Consider the following 20,870-nt stretch of genomic DNA (forward strand, 5'->3'; position numbering starts at 1 on the left):
CTCTCTCTCGTATCTTCGTTAGTATCAGTCCAATTTCCCTGAAATTTCTACCCTCTGTATTTCAGACATAGTTTAGTAAATGCAAACAATTATCAAACTCTAGCTCTTGTCCCCAGCTTAGTTCATTTGTACAAAATCATTAGTAACAGTCCAAATTCCCTGAGATTTTTAGCCTCTGTATTTCAGACACCATAAATAAGATCAAAACAGTTACCAAGCTCCAGCTCTTGTCCTCCGCCTTAGTTCTCTTTCATATCTTTGTAAATAAACCACCAATTTCCCTGAAATTTCTACCCTCTGTATTTCAGACACCGTAAATAAAATCAAGTCAGTTATCGAGCTCCAGCTCTCGTCCCCGCCTTAATTCTCTTTCGTATCTTTGTAAATAACCCATCAATTTCCCTAAAATTAAAAGCAGACATACTTCAAAGTTAGTAAATAAGATCAAGTCAGTTACTGAGCTCCAGCTCTCGTCCCCCGCCCTCTTCCACCCTCAAGTCTTTAACCCATCAATTTCCCCGAAATTTTTACCCTCTGTATTTCAGACATAGTAAATATGATGAAAACAATTATAAAACTCTAGCTCTTGTCCTCTGTCCAAGTTCACTCCTGTAAATTCATTCATTACTATCAATCCAAATCCCCCTGAGATTTAAACACCCAACTACATTTTCAGACATAGTAAATAAAAACCAGTTCAGTTATCAAGTTTCAACTCTTGTGCCCCAGCTTAGTTCATTTGTGCAAGTTCTTTATTTCCAACTAAATCATCCTAAGATTTAAGATCACCTTATTTTCTAACGTAGTAAAATTAATCAGGGCATTAACCAAGTTCCATTCCCTCAGCCTTAGATCATCAGACATAAATATTTTCGATCAAGTCCGTCTCCAGCTTAACTCTTACCCTTTCCCTCCCTTACCTTCTCATCCCCCAACGTATCAAAACCTTCAATAATCATACTGTATTTGCATATTTTCTCTATATTCACTGTGTTCTTCGTATTCTCATCCGTGTTCACTCCATGTTCTTCAAATGTTCACAGTCCCATTCAGTTCACATTTTCACAAGTATCTCCATTTTTTATGTAATCTTTCTCTTAGTCTCATTATGTTCTCTACAAATTCTAGTCATATTTTCTATGTTTTCATATTCATCACATGTTCTCTTTACAACTTTTATACTCAATATTCATGCTAACTTCCATATTTTGTGTTCTTTGTCAATATTCATGTTCCTCTACAAGTTCATGTTCCTCACAAGATCACTTCGTTTTTCACCTTCACTTACATGTTTTCTACATTCTTTTGTCATATTCTCCATGTTCTTCACAAGTCCACTGTTCATTCTTTGTAATCCCTATTCTCCTTATCATGTTTTCATGTTCTCTGTATGTTCATATTCCCAGCATGTTCACTGTATTCATCAACTTTTCTTACATATGTTCTTTGCCATGTTCCCCATATGTTCTCTGGGTTTTTCCCCTTACATGTTATCTAACGTTCCTTAACTAAAAAATCTTTCACCAATCAACTAAAAACATAGTCACTTTCGTCATTTCTCAACTAAACTTATTATCCAGTCAACTAAAAATAGTCAGAAATAGCCTCGTTCAACACTGTTCTTAACTAAAACATCCTTTCTCTTAGCTAAAATTGTCAAAGGAAACTTTTTTCAGCACTTTCTTAACAGGCGCTATGTTTCATCAAGAAAAAAAATTGTCAAAGGAAACTTTCCAAAACCGTTCATATCTAGCTTTTATCCATCGTCAATCAACTAAAAATAATAACTTTCATCATTTCTTAACTAAACATATTCCCCATTCATCAGAAAATAACCGTGTTCATCATGTTTCATTGTCATTTCATAACTAAAATTATCTGCCAATCATCAGAAAAAGTCATGTTCATCATGTTTTGTCTTTTTCCTTAACTAAAGTATTCATCAGTCAACTAAAAATAGTTACTTCATCATGTTTCCTTGTAATTTCTTAACTGAAATATCACTTCTCTCATCTGAAAATAGTCATGTGTAGTCTCTTTCCAACACTGTTCTTAACTAAAACAGCCTTTCGCTTAGCTAAAAATTGTCAAAGGAATCTTTTCAGCACTGTTCATAACTAACTTTATCCATCGTCAAGTAAGAAAATATAGTCAAAGATATCTATCATCGTCGTTCTTAACTGACATTTATACTTTGTGGAGCACTAAAATAGTCAAATGTAACTTTTTCAACACTTTCGTAACTAAAATTATATGTCGCTAAGTAAGAAAAATAGTCAAAGGTGCTCTCCGTTACACCAAAGTTACTCTTCGAGAAATCAAAGACACTCTTCAATACATCAAGGACTTACTCAAAGACACCAAAGTTACACTCTAAGACATCCTTCGAGACATCAAAGACTTCCTTAAGACTTCAATGGGACTCTTCCATTCATCAAAGACATTCTCTAAGCCCTCAAAGTTATTCTCAGCACAATCAAAAGTTATTCCAAGACAACAAAAGTCATTCTCAGAGCTATCAAAATTATTCTCGGAGACATCAAAAGGTATTCTCTAACTCACTTTTGGTCATTAAAGTTAATTTCTATGTTATAAAAGTTTGTCTCAGAGACATCTAAAGTTAATCTTAGAGTTATCAAATGTAATCTCTAACTCTCTTTTGTTCATCAAAGTTGATCTCAGAGTTAACAAAGGTAATCTCTAACTCACTCTCGTTCATCAAAGTTGTTTCAAAGACATCAAAGTTATTCAAAGAGCTAACAAAAGTTATTCTCAGAGTCACCTTCGTTCTTCAGAGAAACTTTCCAAAACATCTTTATTCATCAAAGTTATTCTCAGAGGCATAAAAGTCATTCTCAGAGCTATCAAACTTGTTCTCAAAGTCATCAAACTTATTCACAGAGTCATCAAAGTTAATCTAAGACATCATTTTTCAACAAAGATATTCTCTCTAAACCATCAATGTTCTTCTCTAAGACATAAAAGTTATTCTCAGAGTCACCTTCGTTCGTCAGAGAAACTTTCAAAACATCTTTGTTCATCAAACTTGTTTTCAAAGTCATCAAAAGTTAATCTAAGACATCTTCTTTCATCAAAGTTATTTTCAGAGACATCTAAAGTTATTCTCAGAGCTATCAAACTTGTTCTCAGAGTCATCAAATGTTATTCTCGAAGTCATCAAAGTTATTTTCAGAGACATCTAAAGTTAATTTCTATATTATAAAGTTATTCTCAGAGACATCTAAAGTTAATCTTGGTCATCAAAGTTGTTCTCTAAACATCAATGTTGTTCTCCAAGACATCAAAGATGTTCTCAAAATCATAAAAGTTATTCCCAGAGCTATCAAAGTTAATCTCAGAGTTATCCAAAGATATTCTCATGTCCACAAAAGTTATTCCAAGAGACGTCAAAGTTGTTTCAAAGACATCAAAGTTAATCTCAGAGTTATCCAAAGACATTCTCAGAGACATCTAAAGTTATTCTCTAAGACATCAAAGTTGTTCTAAGAGTTATCAAAAGTTATTCTCAGTCATGATATGTTTTTCTCTAACTCACTTCCATTCATCAAAGACATTCTCTAAGTCCTGAAAGTTATTCTCTAAGACAACAAAGTCTTTCTCAGAGCTACCAAAGATGTTCTCTAAATCATAAAAGTTAATCTTAACTCACCTTCGTTCATTAGAGAAACTTTCCAATCCATATTCGTTGACCAGAGTTATTCTCAGAGTCATCAGAGAAGCTTTCTAAGACATCTTCGTTCTCCCAAAGTTGTTCTCTAAGACACCTTCGTTCATCAAAGAAACTCTCCTTCTTCCATCATGTTATTCTTTAAGACATCTTCAGTCATAAAATTTCTCTCCAAAATGTAACTAGTTCAGCTTTTCATATCAAACTTACACTTCGGTTAAATATTTTTTCTTAGCCATTTTACCTTTTAAACTGTTCTCTGAACTGCACTGTTCAAACCTACGTAACCTATCCTCTCCACCCAAAGTTACTTAGTTAACGTAACGTTCCTAAACCTAACTTTACCTATCCTAACATAACTTACCTTACCTTACCTATCTTACCTAACTTTACCTATCCTAACATAACTTACCTTACTTTACCTATCTTACCTAACTTTACCTATATTACCTTACCATACCTTACCTATCTTACCTGACTTTACCTATCTTACCTAACTTAACCTGCATAACCTAACTTTACCTATGTTACCTTACCTATCTTACCTAACCTAACTTAACTTTACCTATGTTACCTTACCTTACCTACCTTTCCTAACTTAACCTGCTTAACCTATCTTACCTAACTTTACCTATGTTACCTTACCTTACCTACCTTTCCTAACTTAACCTGCTTAACCTATCTTACCTATCTTACCTATCTTACCTAACTTTACCTATCTTACCTAACTTTACCTATGTTACCTTACCTTACCTACCTTTCCTAACTTTACCTATCTTACCTAACTTACCTACATTACCTAACTTAACTTAACCTGCTTAACCTAACTTACCTTACCTTACCTAACTTATATAACTTATCTTACATATCCTAACGTAACCCAACTTGCTTTTACCTAACTTAATCTTACATTCCCAAACTGATGTATCCTAACTTATCTAGTCAAACCAGACATGATCTAACTTAAGTATTCCTTCTTGTCTTTGTGTTTCGTCAATCATTGTCTCATATTCATTTACTCATTTCATTAGTTAATTTCTCAAATGGACGTTTTGCATTTCATGTGCTATTTGTTAGAGATTGGTTATTTAAGCATTTCAAAGAATTTTTGTTATATATGGGCATTTACTCATTTCAAGGGATAATTTCTCAAATGGACGTTTTTGCATTTCAAGTGTTATTTGTTAAGATTGGGTATTTAAGCATTTCAAAGAATTTTTGTTATATATGGGCATTTACTCATTTCAAGGGATAATTTCTCAAATGGACGTTTTTGCATTTCAAGTGTTATTTGTTTAAGATTGGGTGTTTAAGCATTTCAAAGAATTTTTGTTATATATGGGCATTTACTCGTTTCAAGGGCCAATTTCTCAAATGGTCATTTTTGCAGATCAAGGGTTATTTGTTAAAGTTCATCAAGTTGCTCATAAGTTGTATTTGGTAGGTTCTATCATATGTTCTTATTCCCCAACCCCTTAACCTAACCTCTTGTAATCTTAGTGTATTTAGTAGGTTCTATCTTATGTTCTTATTTCCCAACCCCTTAACCTAACCTCTTGTAATCTTAGTGTATTTAGTAGGTTCTATCATATGTTCTTATTCCCCAACCCTTTAACCTAACCTTTCAGATGTAGTTTGTTGAATATATTATCCTTTTCCTAACCTTTCAGATGTAGTTTGTTGAATATATTATCCTTTTCCTAACCTTTCAGATGTAGTTTGTGGTGTTTTTGATGTATTTGTTGAATATATTATCCTTTTCCTAACCTTTCAGATGTAGTTTTGTTTCTCCTTTTTGTATATTTTTATCCCAACCCATCATCCCACTTAACCTTCGTTCCTTCTTTTACTTTGTTTTCACATATAAGTTCATTCTTTATCTTAGTAATAATAAAATTACAATAGTAAAGAATCAGATCTACTAAGACTTGAAATTAAGAAACAAGAGCTCAAGGGAGTGAGAGCATGAAAGAAGAGCAAGGAGTAAGAGAGGGGGGGCGGAAGAAAATGGGACCAAAGAAGAGAGAATGAGAGAGAGAGTGTGGGCATGGGGGAACTAAGACTTGAATTTGAGAAAAAAGAAAACTAAGTGAATGAGAATGAGGGTGTGAGAATGGGAGCAATAAGACTTGAATTTGAGAAACAAGAGAGCATTTGAGCAAATGAGGGAGAGAGAGAATATGGGAGAGAGATAGAAAAGGAGGGTTAGAAGGAGTAGGAGAATCAAAGTAAAGAAGGAAAGATGGTTTGGGTAAAAATATACAAAAAGGAGAAACAAAACTACATCTGAAAGGTTAGGAAAAGGATAATATATTCAACAAACTACATCTGAAAGGTTAGGAAAAGGATAATATATTCAACAAACTACATCTGAAAGGTTAGGAAAAGGATAATATATTCAACAAACTACATCTGAAAGGTTAGGTTAAAGGGTTGGGGAATAAGAACATATGATAGAACCTACTAAATACACTAAGATTACAAGAGGTTAGGTTAAGGGGTTGGGAAATAAGAACATAAGATAGAACCTACTAAATACACTAAGATTACAAGAGGTTAGGTTAAGGGGTTGGGGAATAAGAACATATGATAGAACCTACCAAATACAACTTATGAGCAACTTGATGAACTTTAACAAATAACCCTTGATCTGCAAAAATGACCATTTGAGAAATTGGCCCTTGAAACGAGTAAATGCCCATATATAACAAAAATTCTTTGAAATGCTTAAACACCCAATCTTAAACAAATAACACTTGAAATGCAAAAACGTCCATTTGAGAAATTATCCCTTGAAATGAGTAAATGCCCATATATAACAAAAATTCTTTGAAATGCTTAAATACCCAATCTTAACAAATAACACTTGAAATGCAAAAACGTCCATTTGAGAAATTATCCCTTGAAATGAGTAAATGCCCATATATAACAAAAATTCTTTGAAATGCTTAAATAACCAATCTCTAACAAATAGCACATGAAATGCAAAACGTCCATTTGAGAAATTAACTAATGAAATGAGTAAATGAATATGAGACAATGATTGACGAAACACAAAGACAAGAAGGAATACTTAAGTTAGATCATGTCTGGTTTGACTAGATAAGTTAGGATACATCAGTTTGGGAATGTAAGATTAAGTTAGGTAAAAGCAAGTTGGGTTACGTTAGGATATGTAAGATAAGTTATATAAGTTAGGTAAGGTAAGGTAAGTTAGGTTAAGCAGGTTAAGTTAAGTTAGGTAATGTAGGTAAGTTAGGTAAGATAGGTAAAGTTAGGAAAGGTAGGTAAGGTAAGGTAACATAGGTAAAGTTAGGTAAGATAGGTAAAGTTAGGTAAGATAGGTAAGATAGGTAAGATAGGTTAAGCAGGTTAAGTTAGGAAAGGTAGGTAAGGTAAGGTAACATAGGTAAAGTTAGGTAAGATAGGTTAAGCAGGTTAAGTTAGGAAAGGTAGGTAAGGTAAGGTAACATAGGTAAAGTTAAGTTAGGTTAGGTAAGATAGGTAAGGTAACATAGGTAAAGTTAGGTTATGCAGGTTAAGTTAGGTAAGATAGGTAAAGTCAGGTAAGATAGGTAAGGTATGGTAAGGTAATATAGGTAAAGTTAGGTAAGATAGGTAAAGTAAGGTAAGTTATGTTAGGATAGGTAAAGTTAGGTAAGATAGGTAAGGTAAGGTAAGTTATGTTAGGATAGGTAAAGTTAGGTTTAGGAACGTTACGTTAACTAAGTAACTTTGGGTGGAGAGGATAGGTTACGTAGGTTTGAACAGTGCAGTTCAGAGAACAGTTTAAAAGGTAAAATGGCTAAGAAAAAATATTTAACCGAAGTGTAAGTTTGATATGAAAAGCTGAACTAGTTACATTTTGGAGAGAAATTTTATGACTGAAGATGTCTTAAAGAATAACATGATGGAAGAAGGAGAGTTTCTTTGATGAACGAAGGTGTCTTAGAGAACAACTTTGGGAGAACGAAGATGTCTTAGAAAGCTTCTCTGATGACTCTGAGAATAACTCTGGTCAACGAATATGGATTGGAAAGTTTCTCTAATGAACGAAGGTGAGTTAAGATTAACTTTTATGATTTAGAGAACATCTTTGGTAGCTCTGAGAAAGACTTTGTTGTCTTAGAGAATAACTTTCAGGACTTAGAGAATGTCTTTGATGAATGGAAGTGAGTTAGAGAAAAACATATCATGACTGAGAATAACTTTTGATAACTCTTAGAACAACTTTGATGTCTTAGAGAATAACTTTAGATGTCTCTGAGAATGTCTTTGGATAACTCTGAGATTAACTTTGATGTCTTTGAAACAACTTTGACGTCTCTTGGAATAACTTTTGTGGACATGAGAATATCTTTGGATAACTCTGAGATTAACTTTGATAGCTCTGGGAATAACTTTTATGATTTTGAGAACATCTTTGATGTCTTGGAGAACAACATTGATGTTTAGAGAACAACTTTGATGACCAAGATTAACTTTAGATGTCTCTGAGAATAACTTTATAATATAGAAATTAACTTTAGATGTCTCTGAAAATAACTTTGATGACTTCGAGAATAACATTTGATGACTCTGAGAACAAGTTTGATAGCTCTGAGAATAACTTTAGATGTCTCTGAAAATAACTTTGATGAAAGAAGATGTCTTAGATTAACTTTTGATGACTTTGAAAACAAGTTTGATGAACAAAGATGTTTTGAAAGTTTCTCTGACGAACGAAGGTGACTCTGAGAATAACTTTTATGTCTTAGAGAAGAACATTGATGGTTTAGAGAGAATATCTTTGTTGAAAAATGATGTCTTAGATTAACTTTGATGACTCTGTGAATAAGTTTGATGACTTTGAGAACAAGTTTGATAGCTCTGAGAATGACTTTTATGCCTCTGAGAATAACTTTGATGAATAAAGATGTTTTGGAAAGTTTCTCTGAAGAACGAAGGTGACTCTGAGAATAACTTTTGTTAGCTCTTTGAATAACTTTGATGTCTTTGAAACAACTTTGATGAACGAGAGTGAGTTAGAGATTACCTTTGTTAACTCTGAGATCAACTTTGATGAACAAAAGAGAGTTAGAGATTACATTTGATAACTCTAAGATTAACTTTAGATGTCTCTGAGACAAACTTTTATAACATAGAAATTAACTTTAATGACCAAAAGTGAGTTAGAGAATACCTTTTGATGTCTCCGAGAATAATTTTGATAGCTCTGAGAATGACTTTTGTTGTCTTGGAATAACTTTTGATTGTGCTGAGAATAACTTTGAGGGCTTAGAGAATGTCTTTGATGAATGGAAGAGTCCCATTGAAGTCTTAAGGAAGTCTTTGATGTCTCGAAGGATGTCTTAGAGTGTAACTTTGGTGTCTTTGAGTAAGTCCTTGATGTATTGAAGAGTGTCTTTGATTTCTCGAAGAGTAACTTTGGTGTAACGGAGAGCACCTTTGACTATTTTTCTTACTTAGCGACATATAATTTTAGTTACGAAAGTGTTGAAAAAGTTACATTTGACTATTTTAGTGCTCCACAAAGTATAAATGTCAGTTAAGAACGACGATGATAGATATCTTTGACTATATTTTCTTACTTGACGATGGATAAAGTTAGTTATGAACAGTGCTGAAAAGATTCCTTTGACAATTTTTAGCTAAGCGAAAGGCTGTTTTAGTTAAGAACAGTGTTGGAAAGAGACTACACATGACTATTTTCAGATGAGAGAAGTGATATTTCAGTTAAGAAATTACAAGGAAACATGATGAAGTAACTATTTTTAGTTGACTGATGAATACTTTAGTTAAGGAAAAAGACAAAACATGATGAACATGACTTTTTCTGATGATTGGCAGATAATTTTAGTTATGAAATGACAATGAAACATGATGAACACGGTTATTTTCTGATGAATGGGGAATATGTTTAGTTAAGAAATGATGAAAGTTATTATTTTTAGTTGATTGACGATGGATAAAAGCTAGATATGAACGGTTTTGGAAAGTTTCCTTTGACAATTTTTTTTCTTGATGAAACATAGCGCCTGTTAAGAAAGTGCTGAAAAAAGTTTCCTTTGACAATTTTAGCTAAGAGAAAGGATGTTTTAGTTAAGAACAGTGTTGAACGAGGCTATTTCTGACTATTTTTAGTTGACTGGATAATAAGTTTAGTTGAGAAATGACGAAAGTGACTATGTTTTTAGTTGATTGGTGAAAGATTTTTTAGTTAAGGAACGTTAGATAACATGTAAGGGGAAAAACCCAGAGAACATATGGGGAACATGGCAAAGAACATATGTAAGAAAAGTTGATGAATACAGTGAACATGCTGGGAATATGAACATACAGAGAACATGAAAACATGATAAGGAGAATAGGGATTACAAAGAATGAACAGTGGACTTGTGAAGAACATGGAGAATATGACAAAAGAATGTAGAAAACATGTAAGTGAAGGTGAAAAACGAAGTGATCTTGTGAGGAACATGAACTTGTAGAGGAACATGAATATTGACAAAGAACACAAAATATGGAAGTTAGCATGAATATTGAGTATAAAAGTTGTAAAGAGAACATGTGATGAATATGAAAACATAGAAAATATGACTAGAATTTGTAGAGAACATAATGAGACTAAGAGAAAGATTACATAAAAAATGGAGATACTTGTGAAAATGTGAACTGAATGGGACTGTGAACATTTGAAGAACATGGAGTGAACACGGATGAGAATACGAAGAACACAGTGAATATAGAGAAAATATGCAAATACAGTATGATTATTGAAGGTTTTGATACGTTGGGGGATGAGAAGGTAAGGGAGGGAAAGGGTAAGAGTTAAGCTGGAGACGGACTTGATCGAAAATATTTATGTCTGATGATCTAAGGCTGAGGGAATGGAACTTGGTTAATGCCCTGATTAATTTTACTACGTTAGAAAATAAGGTGATCTTAAATCTTAGGATGATTTAGTTGGAAATAAAGAACTTGCACAAATGAACTAAGCTGGGGCACAAGAGTTGAAACTTGATAACTGAACTGGTTTTTATTTACTATGTCTGAAAATGTAGTTGGGTGTTTAAATCTCAGGGGGATTTGGATTGATAGTAATGAATGAATTTACAGGAGTGAACTTGGACAGAGGACAAGAGCTAGAGTTTTATAATTGTTTTCATCATATTTACTATGTCTGAAATACAGAGGGTAAAAATTTCGGGGAAATTGATGGGTTAAAGACTTGAGGGTGGAAGAGGGCGGGGGACGAGAGCTGGAGCTCAGTAACTGACTTGATCTTATTTACTAACTTTGAAGTATGTCTGCTTTTAATTTTAGGGAAATTGATGGGTTATTTACAAAGATACGAAAGAGAATTAAGGCGGGGACGAGAGCTGGAGCTCGATAACTGACTTGATTTTATTTACGGTGTCTGAAATACAGAGGGTAGAAATTTCAGGGAAATTGGTGGTTTATTTACAAAGATATGAAAGAGAACTAAGGCGGAGGACAAGAGCTGGAGCTTGGTAACTGTTTTGATCTTATTTATGGTGTCTGAAATACAGAGGCTAAAAATCTCAGGGAATTTGGACTGTTACTAATGATTTTGTACAAATGAACTAAGCTGGGGACAAGAGCTAGAGTTTGATAATTGTTTGCATTTACTAAACTATGTCTGAAATACAGAGGGTAGAAATTTCAGGGAAATTGGACTGATACTAACGAAGATACGAGAGAGAGCTAAGGCGGAGGACAAGAGCTGGAGCTTGGTAACTAAATTACTGTATTGAACTACATTTGAAATATGATTATTTTTAAATTTTAGAGGGATTGGAATGATAGTATTCATTATACGACAGGGGACTAAGGTGGGGAACGTGAGCTAGAACTTGCTTACTAACATGATTTATTTGTGTAAAACTGACTTGCTTAATGAAAAGGAGCAAACATACTGACTTGCTTAATGAAAAGGAGCAAACATACGATGTTGGAAAATAGTTGAACTGAATGAAAGGAGAGAGAGAGAGAGAGGAGGGACGGTCCAGATATTATGAGAAGATAACATAAGATAAGAGGTCTGGCTGACCGGGCGTAAAGTAAACACAGGTGAGGCGACAGATTGCGAGGTAAGGGGGGGAGGGAGGGGGGTGTGATGTACGAAACCCTGAAAACAATGACTTACACAGGTGATTTTCTAAATTTATATGAATAACTAAGGCTTGCATAGACGATTTTGTAAGTTGAAAACATGTAAAATATGTCCGTAGAGTTCTCCTGGAAGCCCTAAAGTGCTACACACGTTATTTGAATTTCTCCCATAAGGCCTTAACAAACTTCTATGTCTCGGAAATTATTTTTCTCATAAGAACTTTAACAAAACTCGTATGACATTATTTTTCTCATAAGAAATCCTTACTTTAAAAATCTGTGACTGAAAAAAAAATTACCTGAAAACCCCGACACGCTACAGGCCCTTTTTTCCCCTTTGGACCTGAAAACCATGACACGCCACAGGCCCTTTTTTTTTTTCCCCTTTGGACCTGAAAACCATGACACGCCACAGGCCCTTTTTTTCCCCAGAAAAAAAAAGGGCCTGTGGCATGTCATCCCTACTACTGATGCTAGTGGTGGTGGTAGTGGTGGGTGGTGGTGGGTGGTGGTGGTGGTGGTGGGTGGTAGTGTTAGTGGTTATCCTAGCGTTGGGCGCTAGTGGTGGTGGTAGTGGTGGGTGGTGGTGGTGGTGGGTGGTGGTGGGTGGTAGTGTTAGTGGTTATCCTAGCGTTGGGCGCTGGTGGTGGTGGTAGTGGTGGGTGGTGGTGGGTGGTGGTGGTGGTGGTGGGTGGTAGTGTTAGTGGTTATCCTAGCGTTGGGCGCTGGTGGTGGTGGTAGTGGTGGGTGGTGGTGGGTGGTGGTGGTGGTGGGTGGTGGTGTTAGTGGTTATCCTAGCGTTGGGCGCTGGTGGTGGTGGTAGTGGTGGGTGGTGGTGGGTGGTGGTGGTGGTGGGTGGTGGTGTTAGTGGTTATCCTAGCGTTGGGCGCTGGTGGTGGTGGTAGTGGTGGGTGGTGGTGGTGGTGGTGGTGGTAGTGGTGGTGCTAGTGGTGGGTGGTGGTGGTGCTAGTGGTGGTGGTAGTGGTGGTGCTAGTATTGGGTGGTGGTGCTAGTGGTGGTTATTAATTATTTACGAGGAATCTGTGTGTATAATGCCTTAGGCTTGAAAGATATTTTGATAAACTCGATCTTCAGGCAAATAATTTTGCCTGGCAAATATTCTTAAGAATAATTATATATATATAACATATACACCTTTTAGTTTTGATGTCTAAGTATTGCCTCCTATTTAACCTTATTCTTGACCTTTTAGTATAGGAATTAAATGGTTTTAATGCTTTAAATACAAATTATTTAAGGGAATATAACATCTGTTATTGTTCAGCTGGTAATACGAGCCTAATATTGATTAGATTTAAACACCTGCAAGGCGTCACTTGTTTATATAAATACGTGAATGTTGGGTGTTTCTACATATAACACATGGGGAGTTACATATAGCTGTCACATATATGACAACTGTCGCACCTGTGACACGTCACCCCCACAGACTATGTCCCCCCCCATAGACCACTATGTCACCCCCCCCATAGACCACTATGTCACCCTCCTCCATAGACCACTATGTCACCCCCACAGACTATGTCACCCTCCCCCATAGACCACTATGTCACCCCCCCATAGACCACTATGTCACCCCCTCCCCATAGACCACTATGTCACCCCCACAGACTATGTCACCCTCCCCCATAGACCACTATGTCACCCCCCCATAGACCACTATGTCACCCCCAAAGACTATGTCACCCCCAAAGACTATGTCACCCCCACAGACTATGTCACCCCCAAAGACTATGTCACCCCCACAGGCCAACCACACCATGGTGCTGCCCGGTGCGTGGCGGGAACTATCCAGGACTGTGGAGCCTCTCTCCCTGTCCACGGCCTCCCCAGCCACGGTGGCCACGGACGGCCTGCGGCACACTCTGGCCTCCACGGTGGCGGGGCTGGAGGCCGCCACGGACTACGAGGCCACGGTCAGGGTCAGGAACACGTACGGCTGGTCGGCGCCCTCCCCTGTCTTCTCCTTCTCCACCAAGAAAGGTGGGTCTTGAGGGTGTGAAGGTAACCAGCACTATCAGGGATAAGGAGCTGCACCTCGCTCGTGTTAATCAGTTATCAGGCCCCAGCTGGCTCTCATTAATCAGTATCAGGCATGAGGAGCCATACTTTGGGGTCTCATTAATCCATATCAGGTATAAGGAGCCATATTTGGGGTCTCATTAATCAGTATCAGGTATAAGGAGCCATATTTGGGGTCTCATTAATCAATATCAGGTATAAGGAGCCATATTTGGGGTCTCATTAATCAATATCAGGTATAAGGAGCCATATTTGGGGTCTCATTAATCAATATCAGGTATAAGGAGCCATATTTGGGGTCTCAATAATCAATATCAGGTATAAGGAGCCATATTTGGGGTCTCATTAATCAATATCAGGTATAAGGAGCCATATTTGGGGTCTCATTAATCAATATCAGGTATAAGGAGCCATATTTGGGGTCTCATTAATCAGTATCAGGTATAAGGAGCCTTATATGGGATCTCATTAATCAATATCAGGTATAAGCAGCCTTATATGGGATCTCATTAATCAATATCAGGTATAAGGAGCCATATTTGGGGTCTCATTAATCAATATCAGGTATAAGGAGCCATATTTGGGGTCTCATTAATCAGTATCAGGTATAAGGAGCCATATTTGGGGTCTCATTAATCAATATCAGGTATAAGCAGCCTTATATGGGATCTCATTAATCAATATCAGGTATAAGGAGCCATATTTGGGGTCTCATTAATCAATATCAGGTATAAGGAGCCATATTTGGGGGTCTCATTAATCAGTATCAGGTATAAGGAGCCATATTTGGGGTCTCATTAATCAATATCAGATATAAGCAGCCTTATATGGGATCTCATTAATCAATATCAGGCATAAGGAGCCATATTTGGGGTCTCATTAATCAATATCAGGTATAAGGAGCCATATTTGGGGTCTCATTAATCAGCATCAGGTATAAGGAGCCATATTTGGGGTCTCATTAATCAATATCAGGTATAAGGAGCCATATTTGGGGCCTCATTAATCAGTATCAGGTATAAGGAGCCATATTTAGAGTTTCATTAATCAATATCAGGTATAAGGAGCCATATTTAACTCTTATCAATCAGTATAGAGATAGAGCCCAATAGGCTCAGGAACCTGTACACCAGTTGATTGACAGTTGAGAGGCGGGACCAAAGAGCTGAAGCTCAACCCCCGCAAGCACAACTAGGCGTGTACACGCGCTTCTCATCAATCAGTCCCAGGTATAAGCAGCTGTATACACCTGGCTCGCATCAATTTTAGGCTCCCCTTTTAGTTCTTATATATGCCTAACATACATTGGAAACTATAGATCGATCCCATTGTCTTGCCCGACAAACTGATCCACTAATCAACATCTGAATTTGCAAACCAGTATTTACCCAGGTCTTTTCTTAATCCCAAAGTCCTCCAATTAATATCCAATGTTTCGTTTTCTATCTTGTGTCAATATATTTAATACGGATAAAAATCACTTTTGTTATGGCATTTTTTCCATTTCTACTTTTTAGTTATGTCACTCCTAACTCTTCACCTTTCAAGAAAATGTATATTAATATACATTCTCTTGAAAACTTAATATACATTCTCTTGAAAACTTAATATACATTCTCTTGAAAACTTAATATACATTATCTTGAAAACTTAATATACATTCTCTTGAAAACTTAATATACATTCTCTTGAGAACTTAATATACATTCTCTTGAGAACTTAATATACATTCTCTTGAAAACTTAATATACATTCTCTTGGAAACTTAATATACATTCTCTTGAAAACTTAATATACATTCTCTTGGAAACTTAATATACATTCTCTTGAAAACTTAATATACATTCTCTTGAGAACTTAACCTACATTCTCTTGAAGTTTTCAGGAGAATGTAATGTTAACTTTCGCAATACCTCTTCACATGAAGGTTTCTAATTAATGGAGTTAACTTTGTCATCCATTGATGTACGCGCTCAAGAGAATTTGTTCATTCCATAGTATGTCCAACCACTTGGGCTGGACGGTAGAGCGACGGTCTCGCTTCATGCAGGTCGGCGTTCAATCCTCGACCGTCCACAAGTGGTTGGGCACCATTTCTTTTCTCCGTCCTATCTCAAATCCTTATCCTGACCCCTTCCCTGTGCTATATAGTCGTAATGACTTGGCGCTTTCCCCTGATACAGCGACCAAAATTGAATTGCATGAGTTAAATGGGGCCTAACACGAGCAATATATAGATGAAGAACAACATTTTGTTTTTGTGAGTCATTGTGTCCCGGGACAGGCAGCCAGAGTGTTTATATATACATGTTAGGCTTATAGTGAGGACTTCCCCTCTCTTTCCAAGGGTCAAATTACTGACCCTCCCCCAAGATGCAACCCCCCCCCTCCCCACAACAAACTGACTAACTCCTGAGTACCTACTTGCTGCTAGGTGAACAGGTGCATTAGGTGATATGAAACGTGCCCTACTATATCTATCCCACCCGGGATTCGAACCCCAGAATTCTCGATTGTGAATCGTGAAGGAACCCGACAGTACTTCTGGGACTCTTCATATCAATTATTTTATTGCTAATGCTTTTATAAATAAATCCCAGTGCGTTATTCCTAATATTTATGCTCTGATTTTTTGGGCATTAAATTCTTACTAGTCTTGACCCCAGATCTGTGTCGCATTCAGACATCACAATCTCAACACTACCCATCTTATATCAGATAACTAACATTATCATCATCAGATAGATAACATCATTATCTATCCTCGGAACCCTACATATATTTCACCATTAAACTGCAACTACCAATCTCTCGTTAATTCTAAAGTCTATTTAGATCCTGTTGAAGTGATTCTGAGTGTTCTCAGAAAGTATTTCCCCTTCAATATGTATATGAATATATATGTATATCCTACATCAGAGTTGTACCAGTTCCAAAAGACAATAGTTTGGTATGCAAATCTTTGGTGCAGGGTGGTGGAATCGAACTATCGTCCTCGGTCACTCCAGTCGAGCGCCTTACCAATGGACCGCGATGTTCTTAAAAGTTTCACCTAAATTCACTAAGTTGTTCTCGTTCATTCGTCACATTATTGTGATTTCATTACTTATTTTTTACCTATTTCTCTCATATACTTTTTCTGCGTATTCCTTAGCTTCACATTATTTATTAGTAATTACCTCTGTATCTCTGGTGTTACAGTGATGGCGGTGTTGCAGTCGACCAGCGGCACGCAGCCCCAGCTGGTCCCGGCGCCCCACAGCTGGCTCCTCGCCCTCTTCATCACCACCTTCCTCGCCAGGGAGCAGCCAGCTGTTATCTAGGCACAGCCAGCTGTTATCTAGGCACAGTCAGCTGTTATCGAGAAACCTAACTACTAATATCTAGAGAACAACCCATCCTCCAAGCATAACAGTACCTATATCTAGTATGGCTGGCTAACAGTACAAAATATGAACTGTTGCAACCCAACCTCCTCCCCCCCCCCCCCTCTGGAAAAAGTCTACGTTTTGTACAATTAATTTTTCAGAGACGTGAGAAAGGAGGCAAGAATCAAACCTAATTTTTCCTAAGCCTATCATAGTACACATATGCACTAAATAATGCCTAAGATTGCTCACTATAGGCCTTGGATAACGTATTTAGGCCTAGAAAGGGTTCGGTTAGGCTGGCTGATTTAAGTTTTGTAAAGTTTTATAATTTGAGAAGGATCCAGCCAATTATACAGTCTATCAACGACTTTTTAAAACTTTCTTACATTTTTATACTTTTTATGTTAAAATGGTTTTGTTGTGAAGTGTGTTCGGTGGACACGGGCTGTGTTCGGTGGATACGGGTCGTGTTCGGTGGACACGGGTCGTGTTCGGTGGACACGGGGTCGTGTTCGGTGGACACGGGGTTGTGTTCGGTGGACACGGGTCGTGTTCGGTGGACACGGGTCGTGTTCGGTGGACACAGGTCGTGTTCGGTGGACACGGGTCGTGTTCGGTGGACACGGGTTGTGTTCGGTGGACGGTGGTTGATATACAGGAAGCCGACGTCAGGGTCAACGGGACTCGCTCAGACAACCTGCCTTAGGGGCCAAAATATGTATATTATAACTGCTGACTAAACAGAAGAATAATATTAGTAAATAATGTAATAATAATAATAAAGTAATAATAATAAAATAATAATAATAGAATAATAATAAAAATAACTGTACTAATAATAATAATAATTTGAATATTTTTTATGTATACATAAAATAAATATTACATAAAACTGACACATATTTACATATAATAAACTGTGGTAGAGTTTATAGGAGTAAAGTGATCACTTTATTATGGGAAGTAGTACGAAATTATACTTATTTCAATATATATCAATAAATTTTTATCATTTTTAGGGGCGAGTGTGGGTGTTGGGAGGGGGGGGGGACGGGCTAGATATCAACCGTCAGAAACTGTTGGGCAGCAGCAGATAAGAAATTATTCCTCCCTATAGTTAGATTAGTAATAATGTCGAAAGAATTATTATTATCATTATTATTATTATTATAGTGTTATATTATTATAGTTATAGTGTTTTATACTTGTTATGATATATCACCCATTATTATTTTGTATTTGTTTGTTCGTTCACTATTGTTTTTATTTCGTGCGTTTGGTAATGTCTTCGTTGACCTGGTGAGTGCTGGTCCACCCTTGCGTGTGTGTGTGTGTGTGTGTGTGGGTGTGTGGGTGTGGGTGTGTGTGTGTGTGTGTGTGTGTGTGTGTGTGTGGGTGTGTGTGTGTGTGTGTGTGGGTGTGGGTGTGGGTGTGGGTGTGGGTGTGTGTGTGTGTGTGTGTGTGTGTGTGTGGGTGTGTGTGTGTGTGTGTGTGTGTGTGTGTGTGAGTGTGTGTGTGTGTGTGTGAGTGTGTGTGTGTGTGTGTGTGGGTGTGGGTGTGTGTGTGTGTGTGTGTGTGTGTGTGTGTGTGTGTGTGTGTGTGTGTGTGTGGATGTGTGTGTGTGTGTGAGCACCAGTCATGTTATCTTCGGTGTTTTAAGGTGTGTAAACCTGTAGCTTTGATTACCTTAAATAAAACTTGAGCACCAACTGACTAATAATCTATGCACACACACTTTCTTACGAGTAGTTAATACGTCTTGTACAATTTTTTATATGGAAACTCTATAAAATGTGTAGTTATGGTTGCTCAATTCACCTGACCGTCTGACTGCTGCAATATTGTCTCGCGACAAGCCTTAGTCTGCATACTGGGCTGGTGTATTGGTGTGTGTTGATACTGTCTGTGTATTGGTCTGTGTACTGGGTGTGGTCTGGCAGCCAGGAGGTGGCTCTGTGGACATGGTGTGGTCACACATCGTGTAGGTAAGCAACACCAAGGCCACCAAGCAACAGCCTGGTGGACCAAACTCTCACAAGTCAAGCCTGGCCTCGGGTCGGGCTTGGGGAGTAGAAGAACTCCCAGAACCCCATCAAGCAGGTATATGTGGGCCTGCGGGCCGCTCCAAGCAACAGCCTGGTGGACCAAACTCTCACAAGTCAAGCCTGGCCTCGGGCCGGGCTGTGGTGGGTATGTGGGCCTGCGGGCCGCTCCAAGCAACAGCCTGGTGGACCAAACTCTCACAAGTCAAGCCTGGCCTCGGGCCGGGCTTGGGGAGTAGAAGAACTCCCAGAACCCCATCAACCAGGTATATGTGGGCCTGCGGGCCGCTCCAAGCAACAGCCTGGTGGACCAAACTCTCACAAGTCGAGCCTGGCCTCGGGCCGGGCTTGGGCAGTAGAAGAACTCCCAGAACCCCATCAACCAGGTATCAACCAGGTAGTTATCGGGCTCGCTGCCCCAGCTACGGAGGGACGCTCTTGTGCAAATCTCTTTAGTGTCTTTAATTGTAATTCTAACGTAAATAATAATAAACAAATTGTAAGAAAAATTATAAGATATATTATTATCCTAAATCATGTCAGTGACTCTGTTTAAGTTCTGTGTTTATTAGCACTATACACACACACACACACACACACACACACACACACACACACACACACACACACACACACACACACACACACACACACACACACACACACACACACACACACACACACACACACACACTCACACACACTCACACACACACACACACACACACACACACACTCACACACACACAAGACTTGTCTTGTGACCATCGTGTTGGGTGGACGTGGGTTGGGAGCTCCTGGTTCACTAGTGGAGTGGGAGGGGTAATCAGGCAACTTCGAAGTGAAAAAGTGTGTACAAGTGAATGAAAAAACCTTGAGTTTTGGCCAGAGCCATAAGGTAGTGAAGAAAAACAGTTTAAATAGCGTAATTCAAAATAGTTGAGGAAGTATTGTGGCAGTGTGGAGCAGACCTCACCGACCTCTGACCGCGTGACCTCACCTCCGGCAGCAGCCTTCTACCACCACGTGGGACGACGCTTGGAGATTCACTCACCTATTGTGTTAGCAGGACGGTAAGATACTTGGAACCCCTGTGGGTAAGGTTGCATTATAGCAATGACTAGGTCAGGAAGGGCGTCTAGGTCCAACAGTATTATGATTGAGGAAGAAGATAGGTTTGTGGAGAAGATAATTGGGAAATTTGTAGAGAAGAGGGATGTTTGGATAGGTGATCTAATCCAGGGGATTAAAAGTGAAGTCTTTAATAAGATACAGGGCGAGGTTCAAAGACTCAAACAAGAGTTTATGGATTATATTCAAGAGGAAATCAGGAAGAGCAGGGTAGAATGGCAAGGAGAAATATCTAGGCTTACTAATGAATTTGGCAGGAATAAGGGAAGCTTGGCAGGGGAAGGGGGAGTAGTAGTAGGTGGAGTAGCGGGTGTAGGAGGGGTGGGGGTCAGCCAGGGAGAGGGCCACCAGCATGACCATGAACTGAGAAAGAGGACAATCATAATCCATGGATTACTTGAAGCCAGGGCACCATCGAGGCAGGAAAGGATGGAGATTGAGGATTTGGAACTACAGGGG

At 38.0% G+C, this 20,870-nt stretch overlaps 1 protein-coding gene across 1 annotated transcript in view; it reads left to right on the forward strand.

Moving 5' to 3' along the window:
* LOC123772915 (protein amalgam) overlaps positions 1-18,632 on the forward strand; it is a 307,767-nt gene extending 289,135 nt beyond the window's left edge. Inside the window, exons 7-8 of the mRNA XM_069323221.1 lie at positions 13,594-13,828; positions 17,069-18,632. Coding sequence (XP_069179322.1) covers positions 13,594-13,828; positions 17,069-17,190 — 357 coding nt within the window. The 3' untranslated portion in view covers positions 17,191-18,632. The remainder of the gene's footprint in view (positions 1-13,593; positions 13,829-17,068) is intronic.
* Positions 18,633-20,870: the final 2,238 nt, after the last annotated feature.

This window comes from Procambarus clarkii, chromosome 12 (assembly GCF_040958095.1).
Source record: "Procambarus clarkii isolate CNS0578487 chromosome 12, FALCON_Pclarkii_2.0, whole genome shotgun sequence".
In the NCBI taxonomy this organism is placed as follows: Eukaryota; Metazoa; Arthropoda; class Malacostraca; order Decapoda; family Cambaridae; genus Procambarus; species Procambarus clarkii.